This window comes from Gossypium arboreum, chromosome 10, assembly GCF_025698485.1.
Source record: "Gossypium arboreum isolate Shixiya-1 chromosome 10, ASM2569848v2, whole genome shotgun sequence".
Taxonomy (NCBI): Eukaryota; Viridiplantae; Streptophyta; class Magnoliopsida; order Malvales; family Malvaceae; genus Gossypium; species Gossypium arboreum.
The window spans coordinates 24,092,302-24,109,784 of record NC_069079.1 but is presented as its reverse complement, the minus strand read 5'-3'; the positions used below and the strand labels follow the sequence as shown (position 1 = coordinate 24,109,784).

At 30.9% G+C, this 17,483-nt stretch overlaps 1 protein-coding gene and 1 non-coding gene across 3 annotated transcripts; both read left to right on the top strand.

Moving 5' to 3' along the window:
* The first annotated feature begins 4,641 nt into the window (after positions 1-4,641).
* Positions 4,642-4,748, top strand: LOC128283367 (small nucleolar RNA R71). The gene has a single exon (XR_008273709.1). It is a non-coding gene; the product is annotated as a small nucleolar RNA R71 (small nucleolar RNA).
* Positions 4,749-8,294: 3,546 nt separating this feature from the next.
* LOC108489423 (SAL1 phosphatase-like) lies at positions 8,295-17,345 on the top strand. Of its 2 annotated transcripts, none has more exons than XM_053019952.1 (8): positions 8,295-8,646; positions 8,764-8,845; positions 12,142-12,212; positions 12,668-12,870; positions 15,919-16,129; positions 16,378-16,476; positions 16,562-16,751; positions 17,017-17,137. In XM_053019952.1, exons 1-7 carry the CDS (start codon positions 8,581-8,583, stop codon positions 16,733-16,735), a joined length of 906 nt encoding a protein of 301 aa, XP_052875912.1. In that variant the 5' UTR covers positions 8,295-8,580; the 3' UTR covers positions 16,736-16,751; positions 17,017-17,137. The 2 variants fall into 2 exon arrangements, with proteins under 2 accessions (XP_052875912.1, XP_017649457.1); XM_017793968.2 differs by having other exon boundaries at positions 8,307-8,646; positions 16,562-16,715; positions 17,017-17,345.
* Positions 17,346-17,483: the final 138 nt, after the last annotated feature.

Sequence of the window (17,483 nt, the reverse complement as noted above, 5' to 3'; positions counted from 1 at the left end):
TAGATGAGAGAAAGAATTAATGAAGTTGTCTTTGAAGAAGAATATGTTGATATTCATCAACAGATTTTTTCAATTATTATTGATAAAGATCAGGAACAATCTATTATACATGATATTGTTCAAATAACAACTTTGGATCAAGACAATATCGTTAAATCTCTCGATCAAGTAACAAACTTTACAACCTCAAGAACTAATGCCATTAAGAAAGTCCAATAGAGAAGGGGTTATAATGACTTTATTGGCATATATTGACCTTGAGCTACATTAGATGGATGTCAAGATTACATTTCTTAGGTAACATTGATGAAATAATTTATATGGTGCAACTAAAAAACTTTGTGTTCAGTGATGCAAAGTCAATGGTTTACAAATTAAAGAAGCCCATCTATGGGCTTAAGCATGCCTCTTGTTAGTGGTATTACAATATTTACCAAGTGATTATCTTATTCGCTTTCGAGATGGCTTTGGTTACTAATTGTATATATTTCAATTTTATTGGGATTAAGTATAGTTTCAATCAATGCCCCAAGAATGATTTTGAGATTATGGAAATGTAGATGATTCCTTACATTTTAGTAGTGGAAAGTCTAAAGTATTTTCAGATTTGTACGTGTTCAAATATTGCGTACATTGTTGGGATGTTGTCCAAATATGAAAATATAGGTGTCTCCCCTCATCTAACTGATTACCTTGATCAAAATATCACAGAGTTTAACATCCTCACTAAAGATTCACTCAACTCACTCAAGGTGTTTAAGGACATCAATTAAAGCACTCATTAGTCAATATGAGAAGTTATTATCATAGGCTTACTTGAAAATCAAATCTCCACCACTATATATTGAGATGATACCTCAATCAAAAAGGTCTTTAGAGGGTTGTAACGTGGCTTTGATTAGGAGGTGTAGTCACAAGCTGAAAGAAAAGGTTAGCATTGAGATTGAATTGAAAAATTACCTAGCTAGAAAAATGACTAGTCATTAGTTGAATACAAGTGAGCTTCTTCTGAAAATATGGAATTAACACTCAAGCTCAAAAAATGGCGAATTACTACTAATATGTATGTAAGTATTGTTGTTGTTATTGTTGTTGTTGTTGTTTTTTTTTTAAGAACAAGTCAAATACATAGAAGAACAAAACATAGCTAAGCAATTAGTTCAAATCAAATCTCGACAAAAATAGGGATCAAATTAGGGGATTTCAACAATAATGGGTTATGGGTTAATATTGAGGGTAAATCAATTAATGGTTTGTTAGGCTCAAAAGGGTTCACTAAGGGTTAATTATGAAGGTAGACTTTTGTGGAGTGAGTGAGTTAAACCTAAGTGCCTTTATCATCTTGACATATCAAATCAAATGGTGAGGTCTTGACATGCATAATCAAGCAAGTTCTAGAATAACAATTCAATACTGACGCACTCAAAGCAACAATAAAAGTGAGCATGAAAGAAATAATAGATGCTCTAAAGGCTCAAAATCTCACAAAAATTATGCTTTTTATGTTTAAACCTGTGAATTTCAACTCAAGATAATACCTAAACTTGGGAAAAACAACCTAAAAGTTTTTAATTCTTCAAAAATCAACTTATCATGTTTGATTCCTTAATGTCTTAAAGTTTAAACACTCAATGCATAAATGCCTATATTTTAATTCAAGACATATCAATAAAAATCATAAATTAATTAAAATTCATTTTAATAGTGATATGAGTGATTCGTGAAAGAATAAAACACAATTCAGGGATTTCTAATGATGATATAAAAGACCCCTCCAAGCTTAAGATGTACATTGCCCTCAATGTACAAAGATAGATATATTGAAAAAGATAGATTTATAATCATAAGATAAGGAGAGAAGTGAAACTTCCTGAATGATGAATGAATTCCTTGAACCGGAGTTTTGAAGAATAATCGGCATGAGAGTGGAGGAGGATACTCCGGTGGTGGTAGAGGTTCATTAGTCCATAAGTCCTGCGCCATTGGAGTTTTTAGTTCCTGTTTGATGATGAGCTTTGAAGCTCTTTATGACTGTGATAAAATCAGGAACTCTTTGGGAAATATAATGAAGCATAATTACTCGTAATGAAATAGTCGAAAATAAAAATTGTAAAAACTCAAGATAAAATAGTATTAACAGGAAATAAAAAGTAATTTCAAAATATAAAGATAAAGCTAAGATAGATAATAGGTGTTTATAGAGAAATTAGGGCACACGACCGTGGGGCACGCCCATGTGCCTTCGTTTCAGCCCTTGCGTTTCGTGGTTTTCGAAATTGGGTGCATCGGTGTACTCAGCCATGTTGCACGACCGTGTCAATCTCGTTCGCTTCTCTCACACCCGTGTATACAGGCACACGTCCGTGTTAAATTGACAGGTTTGCCCATGGTTTCAAAACACGGGCGTGTCGCATGCCCGTGTTATTTTGCCAGTTTCGCCCACGGCCATGTCATACGGTCGTGGCAACTTATCGTATCCCGTGTTAGGAAAAAATCTTGCCCTGTTTTCACACGGCCTAATGCACGCCCGTGTGCCTGGCCGTATGGTCTTTAGAAAGTCTGCGTTCCATGATTCGATTAGTATGTTAGGTGTTAAAAACTAAAATTTTAAAGAAATTAACACTGTTAATGCTCGGGTTGCCGCTCGAGAAGCGCTTATTTATAGTCTAAGCTCGACTTACCTCACTTTTGCATAGTCTAGGTGGAACGAGGAGTTTACACTCCTCATCCCTGCTATAAATTTTATCAACATAAGGTTTAAGAAGAGTATTGTTTACCTTAAATGTGCCGAATTTGGGATGTTTACCTCGACTGTACCATATGGAAAAATACTTAGTACCGTAAGAGGAATTTCTTCATTAGTTTCAGAAGTCTAGTAGTACTTTGTCTCCAACCTTAAGTTGATTTGTTGAGGTATTGAGCTCGTCCTAGCTCAGTTTTGGCCTATCAGGTGTTCTCGATTTTTGTGTCCGCCATTCATCTAGCTCCTCAATTTGTAGCCTCTGTTCTTCATAGATAGGTCCCTTGTTGTTGTTTGAACACGACTCATATACGTTCTTTGTAACTATTTCCTGCACAGAAGGTTTCACCACGTGATCAGTACTAGTAGAATGATTTATACAACCACCTTAATTTTTTATGTGTTACTCGAATTACGAGCTTGAAGGGTGATTGTTTCGTCTCCCACACGAAGTGTGAGTTCACCTGTACCAACATCAATAATGGTTCTAATAGTCGCTAAAAAGGGTCGTCCTAAAATTAAATGTACGTTACTATCCTCTTCCATGTCTAGAACAACAAAGTCTACTGGATATATAAATTTATCGATCTTAACAAGAACATCTTCAATGATACCCTTAGGAAATCTAATGGTTTTATCAGCCAATTGAATGTTCATCCTAGTTTGTTTGGGTTTCCCAAGACCTAGCTGTTTAAACATTTTATAAGGCATAACATTAATGCTTGCCCCTAAGTCAGCCAATGCATGATGAACATCTAAACTACCAATTAAACAAGGAATCGTAAAACTCCCTGGATCTTTCAATTTGTTGGGTAACTTATTCTGTAATATGGCTGAGCAAACTGCATTCAATTCCACATGCGGCACCTCATCGAACTTTCGTTTATTTGTTAAAAGCTCCTTTAAGAATTTGATTGCATTTGGCATCTACGAAAGGACTTCAATAAACGGTAAGTTTATATGTAGTTTCTTTAAAAGTTTAAGAAATTTACCAAATTGTTTATCTAATCGGTCTTTTCTTATCGCATTGGGGTATGGCACACGAGGTTTATATTCTGTACTCACCAGCTTTGGGTCATTTTGGCCTACCTCATTCTTACATTTACTTACCATCGTTTCTGGCCTTGGTTTTGCAACAAACCCTTCCTCATCTTGAATGGCAATTGTGTTGAGTTGCTTCCTTGGGTTAGATTCAGTGTTGCTTGGCAGGCTACCTTGTGGTCGTTCAGAAATTAACTTAGCAAGCTGTCTAATCTGAGTTTCGAGCCCTTGGATTGATGCTTGTTGATTTTTTTAGTGTTGTCTCAGTATTCTGAAAACGAGTTTCTGACACAGAGATGAATTTGGTTAGCATCTTCTCAAGGTTCGGCTTTTTTTCTTGCTGGTAAAGTGGTTATCAAAAACCCGGAGGATGTTGTGGCCTTTGATTTCCTTGACCGCCCCACGAGAAATTGGGATGGTTTCTCCAACCTGCATTATAAGTGTTACTGTATGGGTTATTTTGGGGTCAAGAGTTATTATTACCCATATATTGAACTTGTTCCTCCTTGATACTAGGGTTGAAAGGTTGATATTCTGTGCATGCTCCTCTTCCATTCGAATCACACCTCATCACTGGATGTACTTGAGTAGAACCACACAAACCGTCAATCTTTTTATTTAAGAGTTCTAATTGGTTAGATAGCATAGTAACTACGTCGAGGTTGAAAACATCGGCTGCTTTCGTCGGCTTTGTTCTCATAACTTGCCATTGATAGTTATTCAATAACATCTCCTCAATAAATTCGTAATTCGCCTCAGGTGTCTTATTATTGATAGTTCCTCCAGCGGCTGCATCAATCATTTTCCGAGTCAAAGGATTCAGGCCATTATGAAATGTTTGAACCTATAGCCAAAGCGGTAACCCATGGTGAGGGCACCTTCTGAAAAGGTCTTTGTGTCTCTCCCATGCATCGTAGAGTGTTTCTAAATCCATCTGCACAAAAGAAGATATATCATTACGTAATTTGGTTGTTTTAGCTGGCGAAAAATATTTTAATAAAAAATTTTCGGTCATTTGTTCCCAAGTAGTGATTGACCCTCGTGGTAACGAGTTCAACCATTGTTTAGCCTTATTCCTTAACGAAAAGGGAAATAATCGAAGGCGAATGGCGTCATCAGAAATGCCATTAATTTTAAATGTATCGTAAAATTCTAGGAAATTTTCCAAGTGAGCGTTGGGATCCTCGTCCTGCAAACCATCAAACTGAACAAACTGTTATATCATTTGAATTGTGTTAGGTTTTAATTCATAATTATTTGCAGCAATAGCAGGTCTAACTATATTTGACTCAGTTCCTGTTAAATTAGTTTTAGCATAATCATACATAGTGCGTGGAGCAGGATTCTGATTTACTGGATCAGCAGCAATCGCAAGAGGTAGCGGATTTTCTTGGTTTTCAACCATCTCCTCGGTTGTGGTTGAAGTATCATCCTCTTGCTCGTCCTTTGTGTATCTTACGCTTCGCCTTATTTCTCTCTGGTTTCTGCGAACTGTGCGGTCGATCTCACCGTCAAAAAGGAGTGGTCCTGACAGTTTTCTTCTAGTCATAAACTAGAAAAACCTATCAGAAGAAAATAAATGAAGAATTAGAAAAGAAAATAAAAACTTAAATTGCAATAAAAGTAAAATGGCTAAAGTAATAAAAATCGAGTGTTCCTAATATCCTAGTTCCCCGGCAACGATGTCAAAAACTTGATTGTGTGATATTCGTAACAGGTTTTAAAGATTTATAAATGAATCATTCTTGAGACTAACTTATTATCACGATTAAGGCAAGTGTACCTATCGAACAGTAGTATAGCTCAACAAGATCGGATTGTCAAACCCAAAGGAACTATGAGTACTAGTATTTACTTCCTTTTTATTATCTAGCCTAAAAATTAAGAGGTTCGGTTATCTAAACTAATTACTAACTAAGAATTCATAGAAAGAAAACTCGGGAAAATACTTTTGGGAAAATTCGATTGATTGAGACAATACCTAAGGAAAAATCCGCCTAGACTTCACTTGTTATTTGACTCTGAATCAGACGATTTATTCATTTGACTTGATCCGTAGAAATCCCTAAGTTATATTATTATCTCTCTCGAGACTAATAACGTCTAACCCTAGGTTGAATAATTGAAATCTCTTTCTAATTAACACCCTAGAATTGCATTAACTCGATCTATGGATTCCCTTATTACGTTCACCCTAATCCGAAAAAATCTTGTCACCCTATCTCTAGGCGCGCAATCAACTCCGCTTAATTATGACAATTTTACTCTTAAACAGGGTCTATTCCTCCTCTAAATAAGAGCGTTAACTTGAATCAATATCCTGGAATATTAAAACAAGAATTAAGAACACATAATTAAGAACAAGTCAAATATTTATCATACAATTCAGATAATAATAACAAAGCTTGCCTTAGGTTTCATTCCCCTTAGGTATTTAGGGGGTTTAGTTCATATTTATGAAAGAAAACATCTCAAAAGCATAAAGATAACAAAACATAAGAAAATCCAAAACTTCTGAAGGAACTTGAAGGGAGATCTCCAGTCTTGATGATGAATCCGACTCTTAAGATGGATCAATCAGCTTTCCTTGAGTAATTCCTTGATTCCTACTCTACGTCCCCCTCCTAAGTGCCTCCTCCAGTGTTTAAATATGCTTTTGAACGCCTAAGAGCCCTAAAAATTGGCCTTTCCTAATAGGACTAAACTTGGGCTCAGCAGGGACACGCCCGTGTGCGATTATTCCAGCCCATGGTCAAAGCTGTTAAATAGGCACGGGCGTGTGGTCTACCCATGTAAGTCGTGCTTCGATCCTGCCAAATTGACACGGCCGTGTGACACACCCGTGTGAGGAAGTCTAGGCCGTATTGTTTTCCTATATTGGTCCATTTTCTCTATTTTCGACCCGTTTCTCGCTTTTTTTACTCTCCTATGCTCACTTAAGTATAAAACATGAAATTAAAAGGATTAGGAGCATCGAATTCACCAAATTTAAGGAGAAATCATCCGTAAATGCAGTAAGCATAGGATAAAAATATGTATAAATTACAGTTCATCAAAATATTTGAGCAAATCAAGTATGGATCATTGGAAAGCGACGAAATGATTCATACATTATCTTCATAAAACAAAACATTACATGGCAACAAAAAGGTTCATACATTATCTTCAAAAAACAAAACATTACTTGCTCAGATATCGGAAGTCTAATAAGTTAGAGACCGCCAGGTATACAGACTTCAATTTTAGTGGAATATTTTGTCACTAAGTTACAAATTGTGACAATAAATTGCGGTCATTTGTTCCAATAACAACAAGAGCACATCAAAGTCAAAGCACATAGACTTTAAATTCATGGTTTTTAAAGTAAGAGTTCAGAGTGAGTCATGTGTCTATAAATAATATTGGGACAAACTACATTATTGTAGATTCATTTACTGAGGGACTACCACCCAAGGCTTTTATGAGCACATTGCTCATATAGGTGTAATGTCTTTTTAGGATATTTAGTTTTAGTGGGAATTTTAAAAATTTTTTGTTATACACATTTTTAGTTATTTCAATTTATGCATATTAAGGTTATTTTCTATAGAAATAAGGTTTATCTGGTTTATTTACACTCTGATTTTGGTAAGACTTGATCTCACTAAGATTAAGGTGGACTAGTTAGAAATAGAAATGTTTAGGTCACAATACATAAAATTTCCATGCTACACATTTATATTTGATCTATATCATTTTTTATTAATATATGCGATCAAGGATGTATTCAATTATGATATATGTAACGAAAGTTGTCTTGATTATTTGTTAACATAATTAATAGATAAGATTGTCTGGAATACCTTTTGGATATGATACTAAAGTTTTAGCTCATAAGGTTATATAATAACGTGTGGTTATAGAGTAATTAGTATATATATGTGGTCCAAGTGGGAGATTGTTGAAAAAATATGGACATCACATATATAATAAGAATAATTACATGTTTTTATTTACTATCATAAAATGTTAGCTCAATTTAAAAGTGATCTAATTTGGTTAAGGTTTATTGGGCTTCAATTATTAAATAAATTATGTACCAAATATGTGTAGATACTCTAAAAAACTAATTTCTAATTGATGATGAGTTGATTAGAAATTTAGGTTAATATGCAAAAGTTATACATTAGTGTTATAGTCCCCAAATTACACACGTAACTTTTTTATATTCCATCTTTAAAAAAGAGAGAGTTGTCATTCTTTAAAAAACTTGTGTGTTAATTTAGATTATCAAAATCAAGAGATTTCGAGATATCAATGGATTTAAGTACATTTGCGCATCTAATTTTCTTATTCTTAATGATTTGATATTATAAAGCTTGATTTATTGAATTTTGTACCAAAATTTTGCTGTTATAACACATTAATCATATCTACATATAACATTTTTAACAATTTTTGCAAAGGCATGGTATGTTCTTAAAAGCTGAAATTTACAAAATAAAACTCATAAATTATTGACTAATGATTAAACTTAATTAAACAAAGAATTAGGTGATGATTGAGGAAGCACCATATATTAGCTGCCAATGAATTTTCAGTATTTCACAAGTAATGTCTTTGGTCGGATATATATTAATCATTACTCAAAACGAGAAAGTGAAACTGAAAGTTGCTGGAAATTTCATCACTCAATCGGCTGGTAGCGCGAAGTTTCGTACTTTAAAATTTATCTTTTAATTGGTTGAGATTTATTAGTCGCAACCCTCTCTCTTCTTCATCTCAAGTACTTGCCCCTTCCTCCTTCTGTGGCTTTTGCAATGGCTTATGATAAAGAGCTGGCTGCCGCCATCAAAGCTGCCTCTCTCGCTGCTCGTCTCTGTCGGGTAATTTCCCTTCTCACCAAAAACCAAAAACAAAAACCCCCATTTTCTCTGCATTTTCTGTTCTGGATTTTCAATATTTTTCTACGGAAACTGAATTAGGGTTTATGTGGGTTTCAGAAAGTTCAAAAGGCGTTGCTTCAATCAGATGTTCGATCAAAACATGGTAGGAATAAAAGTCCCGTAACAGTAGCTGATTATGGTACGTTTCCTTTACTTTCTTTGCGCCTCTCGTTGACTTGCTCTTTTCTTTTGCCTTAATCTTGTTGTTTCTTATTCAAATATACATTCTGGATTCAGAACGTGTTTCAATTTTTAAGCATATGATTAATGCCCACAAGTTGAAATATGAACCAATTCTGTGGCTTAATTCACAATTTTGCTTTCAAATATACTCATTTTCTTACATCTATTATTTTTCTATTTTAGTATTTAAAGTTTTTTTTTCAATATGCTACCTAAACCATACCTCGGTTTTTTTTAAAGCTTTATGTTAAATTTGGTTTTTCGTGATACCTAAATTTTTTATTTTATCCTAGATTAATATTTAAATTATCATTTTATTATTCTATTCAACTTTTTTTAGTTGACAAATTATGCCCATCAAAATGTGTCACATGACATATTCAACCAATGAAAATGTATCACATGACAATTAAGTTTATTTAAAATAAAAATATTTACTCACCATTAACGGAAATTGACAAAATTCAAATATATATATATATATATATATAAAGTTTTGAGATTTTGAAATTTAGATATATTTTTTTCGTAGTTTAAATCAGTTTCGATTAGAGTTTTGTTGGTTGAAGATGAGTCTAGATTCTTTTAATTTATGAATTGGTTATTATAATAGCCTAGTGTTGTCTCTTTTCTACCAAAAAATACTTTCATATAATATTTTTATTTTTTAAAAATTTATTTTTATATATTTTAGAATTTTATAAAAAAATATTTTTAAATTTTTTGAATTATTTAGACATTATATATATTTGTCTTTTAAACAATATTATATATAATATTAAAAATAAAAAGAAGGTTGAGTGGCATGTTACGTAATCACTCAACAGTTGGTCAATATCGATCAACAATGGTTAACGATTGATCAATATAAGTCAACTTTGACCAATAGTTAGTCAATGTCTAATCAATGATAGATCAATATTTTTATTTTAAATAAACCTAATTACCACGTGGTATATTCTGAGTAGTTGGATATGCCATGTGACACATTTTGATTAGTGCCACGTGACAATAAATTTTTAAATAACTTTATTAAAAAACTTAAAAAAGGTTTAATTCACAATTTGACCTTAAAGTATATTCATTTTCAATAAAAAATTTATTGAATATATATTTTCTTTTGTTAAAGAAATGTATTTTTTATCAAATATATATAAATTTTAAAATTATAAAATAGAAATAAATATATTAAAATTCAGAAAAAAATGTATACATATTATAAAAAATAGAAAGAAATTATAAAATTATTGTTTCCATCTAACTTATTCTTAATTTACTCTCTCAACATAACCTCATCGTGAATTACACATAACCTATTTGGGTCCCAAATATTTGATAAAAGAATATACATATTTGATAATAATAATAATAATAATAATAATAATAAGTTTAGCTTCTAAAGTGAAAAAATGGTATACTTAATGGTCGAAATTTTGAATTAAATCATATTTTTAATAAAAGAACACCATGTGACGTTATTTGATTGGTCACCAATTTTTTTTAATGGATAAAAAACATACCGGGAGCATATTTTAAATATCAAATTGGGTCAAAAAAAGATCAAATATCAAAGCAAGAAAACTAGTATATTTCAAGAATCAAATAATGAATTAAGCCTTTTATACACAACGGAAGTTATATTATTATAATAGTGTTTTTATTTTTCTATATAAAATCAATAAAACTCAATCATATAATACAATGAATTTCAAATATTTAACTAACTATACTTAGACAAAATTTAAGATTTAGTCATTATACTTAAAATGTTAAAAACTAAGTCTTATTTTTTATTTAAAATCTCAATTCAATCGTAAAGATATTTTTGTCAAAATTGTTCAAATTGAAATTTTAATTACATGACAAATGGTTAACAAAAATAAACATGTTAAATTGATTAATCTTGACAAAATTATCAATAACGATAATAATTATATTAAAATTTTATATTGAAAAATAACTTTTAAAATATCTGAACCAAATCTCAAATTTTATACTACAACTATCCACACATATTAAAATTAATTTTATTATTTCAACCAAAACTTCAATTATCTTTCATATTAATTTTTATAAATATATTTATTACATAATTCTAATTTTCACTACTTTAGTTATCAACTAATTATTTAGATAAGCTGTGGATAAAATTTTGTAAAATAAAACTTGACAACTTTTTTTAAGTGATAGGTTTTATAATTAAATTCAGTGGATTTAGTTGCACTAATATAAGTATGATTGGTTGAAAACCTTGTCAATTATTTTTATCGTTTTAAGCATAATATTTGCAGTCTAATTGTCCACTGCCTTTCCTAATTTGTTTTACTAGTATATTTAGAGTTTCCAAGCTGAAAAAAGTAGAACTTTTCATTGTTGAAAGAATATTGTGGCTCTGCTATATGTATTGTTCAACTTGGAAAAAATATTTTTTTCCAACTTTTATTCAGTTTGTTAAAGTTAATTCAAATAATTAATTTAGTTTTTCAAGTTCAAGTCGAGTTAACTTATAAAGTTAAATTTTACAATTTGAATAACTCAAATAATTCGATTAACTCAAATAATAAATTGGTATAAATATATCTTTAGTCTTTGTCAATTTTGAAAATGAATAAATTAATCTTTTCAACAAAAATCACAAAAGAATTCAAAATATTGATAAAAATTACAAAATTTCATAAAATGTTTTAAAAATTATTTTAAAATATAAAATTTAAAGAATATATAAAAGTTAAAAATTAAAAAATAATTAAAAAATAATTTTGAGGACCTAACCACTTAATTACTTATTCAAGTTTATAATACTAAACTATCTTATTTTTATTTTATTTTGCTTAGAAAGAGCTTTCAAATATATAGTGTTTCAAATTTATATTCTCTAACGTGAAATTAATTATATTGCAACCAAAATTTTAATTTGACATATTTAAAATTTTAATTTAACTGGAATAATTTCACTTGATTCGATTCAACTCGACTCAAAATTCATTTCACTCTACTCAATTTGAAAAAATTTGAAATCAAGTTAGAATCGTAAAATAAGACTCATCAACTCGATCTTTTCAATTCAATCAAAGACAAACCCTTAATTATATTAATTGAGCACATCTCGAGTGTAATTACTAGTTACATTATATTATTGACCTCAGCATAGTAGTCCTTAAGTTTTGTATATTATTGACCTTAGCATCTTCCAACCTTCATGATTGGCAAATCTTACTGAGATATGTTTTTAAATTTTAAAACTTTCATCAGGCTCACAAGCACTGGTTAGTTTTGTGCTGCAGCAGGAATTTCCCGGTGAATTCTCATTAGTTGCCGAGGAGGTAAAAATCTCTTCTTTTTCTGAAAAATGGTTGCAAGTAGGAATGATAATTGGAGGTTATCCTATCTGTCTCTACTTAAAAGTTGTTTATGGACTGGTATACACAAAAGTCTGATAATTTTCGAACCTTCATGAATGTTTGGAAACAACAGAATATATATTTTCATAACTTTGGAGAATGTTCTATCTTTTTACGTATTTTGAAAAGGGAAAGTATTAAGGTGGGATGGATTTATACATTCATGGAGGAGGTGACTGGTTTTCAAAAATACTACACCTTTATAATGGAATAGGCAAGTAGTAGAGGGAAGCATGCCAACTATAGAGTGATGGTGAATTGGTAACATTTCTGCTACTTTCCCATTCCTATCTTTAGTCGTAGGAAGATTCCTAAACCATCCTTTTTTTTTCTTTTTTTTTTACTTTCTTCTAAATGATGTTTTGGATTTTGTTTAGGATTCGAATGATCTTCGCAAGGATGGTGGTGGGGAAATAGTAGAAAGAATTACCAAACTTGTGAATGAATCTCTGACTAGTGACGGATCATACGGTGTTAGTTTATCCTCAGAAGATATTCTTAAAGCCATTGACTGTGGCAAATCTGAAGGTGGCTCCCAAGGTCGACACTGGGTTTTGGATCCTATAGATGGCACTAAAGGGTGAGCTCCAAAACTTAATGTCAATCTTTTTAGTATTGGATTGGTTAGTTCATTAGCTCATCAATTCAACTAGTTCGATTAAATGGTCATTAAAAATTTTTAAAAAAATTAAAAAAGTAAAAGATTCAGTTCAACTGTTGACCCAATCGATTTTTTAGCTAATTCAATCCGTCCGTATCGATTTCTGATCTAACCGATTAGACCGATCAATTTAGTCTGGTTCAAACATCATTACTTAATACTATCTTACATGAGTGATTTTTTTCAAGTCATACATAGGGGTGAGTGACCTAAGAATTCCCTCTATTAGAAGGACTTGATCAAGTTAGCCCCTCTACTATTAAATAGATCAATTTAGTTTATGTACTATTAAAAAGAATCAAATAAGGCCAACTTGGAACAATGTTAACATTTATTGTTTAGAAAAATATTATTTATTGTTTAACAAAGCTAATATTTTTAAAGTTTTTATGGTTTTGCAAATAAAATATTTTGTTTGAAATCGAACTCTAATTGAAAAAAATTTAAGAATTTTTAAAATAAATGTTAATTATGTTAAAATTTGAACTTATTTGATTCTTTTAATAGTATAGGGATTAAATTGATCAATTTAATAATAGGACTAATTTGATGTCATCCCTATAGTACAGAGACCTCCCATTATACTTTAACCCATAAAGAAGCTAATGTTTAATATAAAAGGCAAAATAATAAATTTAGCTTTTAACATTTATATCATTTGTTAATTTGGCCCTCATTTTTTTTTGAGCTAAAATTAATTCTCAACCTTTTAAAAAGAGTCGAATTTGACTATCAACCTTTTAAAAGCAATCAATTTATTGCTTTTTAAACAAAAATACTGACTAAAATATTAAAATTTTAAACTTGACAATTCACATAGCAATCTATATGTACTTGTTTTATTTTTATTTTATGATATTTTAATTTTTATTTCTTAAAATATTTCTTTAATTTTAAATTATTTGTTGACGTGACATATAAGTAAAAATAGTATCATATCGGCATGAAATACATGTGGAATGTCATGCATATTAACATCATTAACAAATTAATGTTTTAGTCCATATTTCCATTAAAAAAGCAATCTAAATTTTTTTCAAATGTTAATAATGAAATTTAGCTAAAAAGAAAAGACTAATAACCAAATTGAAAAATATGTATATAAACATTGAGCGTTAAATTTATTATTATATTAATATAATAATCATTTATGTTTATCGTGTTGTTCGACTTACCTAAAAAATTACTGTTATAAATATCCTGAAAAACATGTGAAAATTTAGAAAAATAAATAAATATGTTCAATTTTTAAGAGAAAAATTAAATATATTCATATTACATGCGTTCTTTTCTTTTGAATTCCTATTACGCCACAGTCAAGTTTAGGGGTGAGCGTTCGATCGAATCGGATCGAATCGAATTTATTTATTCGAGTTAAATTTTAAAAAATAATTTTGGGTCCTTGTAATCACTGTCACCCATCATAATAAAATTTATCCACATTAATCAAAATTTTATTAACTTTCATCACCTCATAATTTATTTATTAATTTTTATATACTGGGTTAGCTTATTTGCTTGTTTAGTTTTTTCAGTTATCTTTAGATTCTTGTTATTATGTATTTTGAAATTAAAAATATATTAAATGTAAAAATATGATTTTTAATAAAAGTTATTTTAAAGATAAAATGTGAATACCAATATAAAATTTTAACATGAATATTTAATGGCATAATTAATAATTTAATTTTAATATAAATATTCAATATGACTAAACAATTTAATAATATAAATAATATAAAATGTGAAATTTAATTTAATAATATAAATAGTAGATATAAATAAAATTATTACTATTTATGTTTAGTAATTTTTTGAATAATTTTGATTTTTAATTTGAGAGTAAAAGGTGAGAAGTAAAATTTAGGGGAAAATAAAAGTTTTGGGGATAAAAGTTTGAGGAAAGTAAATAGGGGAGTAAAATTTTGAAGGAAAATATTAAAAAAAAATTGGGGGGGATGGATTTGGGGAAGATGGGAGGTGGGATTGGAAGGAAGTAAAAGTTTGAGGGGGAAAGTGGGAGGGAGTAAAAATTATGGGGGAAAATAAAAAATTTTGAGAAAATGTAAATAGGAGAGTAAAATTTTGGTGGGAAATGGATTTTGGGTAGATTGGGGGGTTGAGATAGAAGTGGAGTAAAAGTTTTGGGGGGAAAGTAGGAAGGAGTAAAAATTTTGAGGGAAAAATAAAAAGGTTTGGGAGTTTGGGGTAAAAATGTAAAATACTATAGTTTAATATTCGAATTATTCAAGCTATTCGAATTCGAAAACTCAACTCGATTCGAACTCGAAATTCAAAAAAAATTCGAGTTGACTCGAATAACTCGATTAACTCGAATAACTCGATTCGTGTAACTCGAAATTCAAATTTTTTTTCGATTTTTTCGAGTCGAATCGAGTTTTACTCACCCCTAATAAAGTCCAAATAAAAAGGTTGGTTTTGTTGGCGAAGGGTCAGCCAACAACGAATTTAACCGATCAAGAAGCTGCCTTGGGTTGGCCAACCACACTATCCCTCGCCTCCTCCCTTTCCGTCCTTTCTCCTCGACCCCTTTCCTTTTTTTTTTTCTTTGAAGGTATTTTTTATTATTATTTAAAATTCTTTTGGTTTCCAAATTATCATTTTTCTTAATTTCAAAATGAAAACTTTTAAGGAAAAATTAACAAAAATATGTAACTTATGAAAATTTGCAGTTTTAGTTAAAAAAACTAAAATTTAAACAAAATTCCCAATTTTAAAGTTAAGATTATTTTAGCAAAAATAAAAAATAAAATGTCTGTGTCATTATTTTATTGGCTAATTTATGCCACTAACCATTTTAACTAACAGTGTTAGTCCATAGCATTGAAGTTTGAGTATTTGATTGTGAACTTTTATTATTTAGGTAAATTATACGTTATCCTTTTCTGAAATAGCTGATCTCTGGCACTTTGATGAATTAGTATTGCTTTTGAAATTTGAGAGTAGATTTGTAAGGGGAGATCAATATGCAGTGGCGTTGGCTTTGCTAGACAGAGGAAATGTTGTTTTGGGAGTGCTGGCTTGTCCAAATCTTCCATTAACTTCCATCAGTTTTGCTCATCCACATTCTCCAAATAATGAAGTTGGTTGTCTCTTCTTTGCTGAAGTTGGTCGAGGAACTTATATGCAACCGCTTGACGGTTCTTCCACGGTCAAGGTTGTAAATTATTTATTATAATTCGGAATTAAATTGTGACTTTTAAATAGATCTTTTATCTAATCACATTTAAAGAATACTCTCATAATCAACTTCTACTGACAAAACAAAATGATGGCAGAGAGAGCCGAAACTACAGAATAGTGACAACAAAGTCTACATAGAGTTGGAGTAGCTATTTAGATCCCTGATTATAATTTGGTTGCTGAGTAAAATAGTTGCAACTTATATATATTTATGGGATTCAGGTGCAGGTAAGTGCTGTTGAAAATCCAGAAGAAGCATCATTCTTCGAGTCATATGAAGCAGCACATTCCATGCATGATCTATCCAGTTTAATTGCCCAAGTACTCTCCTCTCTCTCTCTCTCTCTCTCTCTCTCTCTCTCTTTTTAATGTAGTGAATATAATGAAAGTACTGAGATTCAAACAGAAACTTGGGGTCAAAGCAGCACCAATTAGAATGGATAGCCAGGTAAAGTACGGCGCTCTTTCCAGAGGAGATGGAGCCATATATCTGCGTTTTCCTCGCAATGGGTATCGAGAGAAAATATGGGATCATGCTGCTGGCTCTATTGTTGTAACCGGTAACACCAATCTCTCTTAAACCTGAAGGTTTTTAGGTTAGTGACTACTTACATTGGTTTAATCTTACCCCTATTGGATTGGGCCCTACCCTTAATACTAGGGATTTGATGTGAATATTGCATATTCAAATTCGAATATTTTAATCATTATAAGTAGCCAATTCAAAGTGAATGTTGGTATCATTTACAGACGAAGTGAATGATGATACCATTTGCAGAAATAGTTAAGTGAAATCAGATGTTGCAGAAATTGCAAATATCTTATTTGACAAATTATGATGAAATCTGTTGGCGTCTGCAGAAGCTGGGGGAGTGGTGACAGATGCTGCAGGGAAGCAATTGGATTTTTCCAAGGGAAAGTATCTTGATCTAGATACTGGCATAATTGTTTCCAATCAGAAGTTGATGCCATTACTCTTCGATGCAGTTAGAGCCTCCCTGGCCCAGAAATCTAAGCCTCAGCCTTAGAATTGCTCTCTTAACTCTAAGTCTCTTATTGTTTCCCACATAATCCTTGTGCATTATCCTTATCTCCTATTTTCTCCCCAATGCATGTAGGTAAAGTACAAGTACATTTAAAACTCCAAATTTAGTTTTAAAAGGTAGCATCCAATAGATTTGAATTTGGAAGCTTGTCATTTGCATTATTTTTTGGCATTGCATTTTAAGCTGCATTTGATTGCAGCTAAGATCAAAATTAGGCATGATTGGAGATGTCCAAGAATCTGTCCTAAAAAATGTAAATGCAAATCAAAACCATGGGAAATA

What these genes read in the sequence shown, in the direction of transcription:
- LOC108489423 (XM_017793968.2), top strand. Translation starts at nt 8,581, where the DNA reads ATGGCTTATGATAAAGAGCTGGCTGCCGCCATCAAAGCTGCCTCTCTC. An exon ending in TCTCATTAGTTGCCGAGGAG is followed by an intron (nt 12,213 to 12,667) that starts GTAAAAATCTCT and finishes GATTTTGTTTAG; the next exon opens with GATTCGAATGATCTTCGCAA. An exon ending in CCTATAGATGGCACTAAAGG is followed by an intron (nt 12,871 to 15,918) that starts GTGAGCTCCAAA and finishes ATTTGAGAGTAG; the next exon opens with ATTTGTAAGGGGAGATCAAT.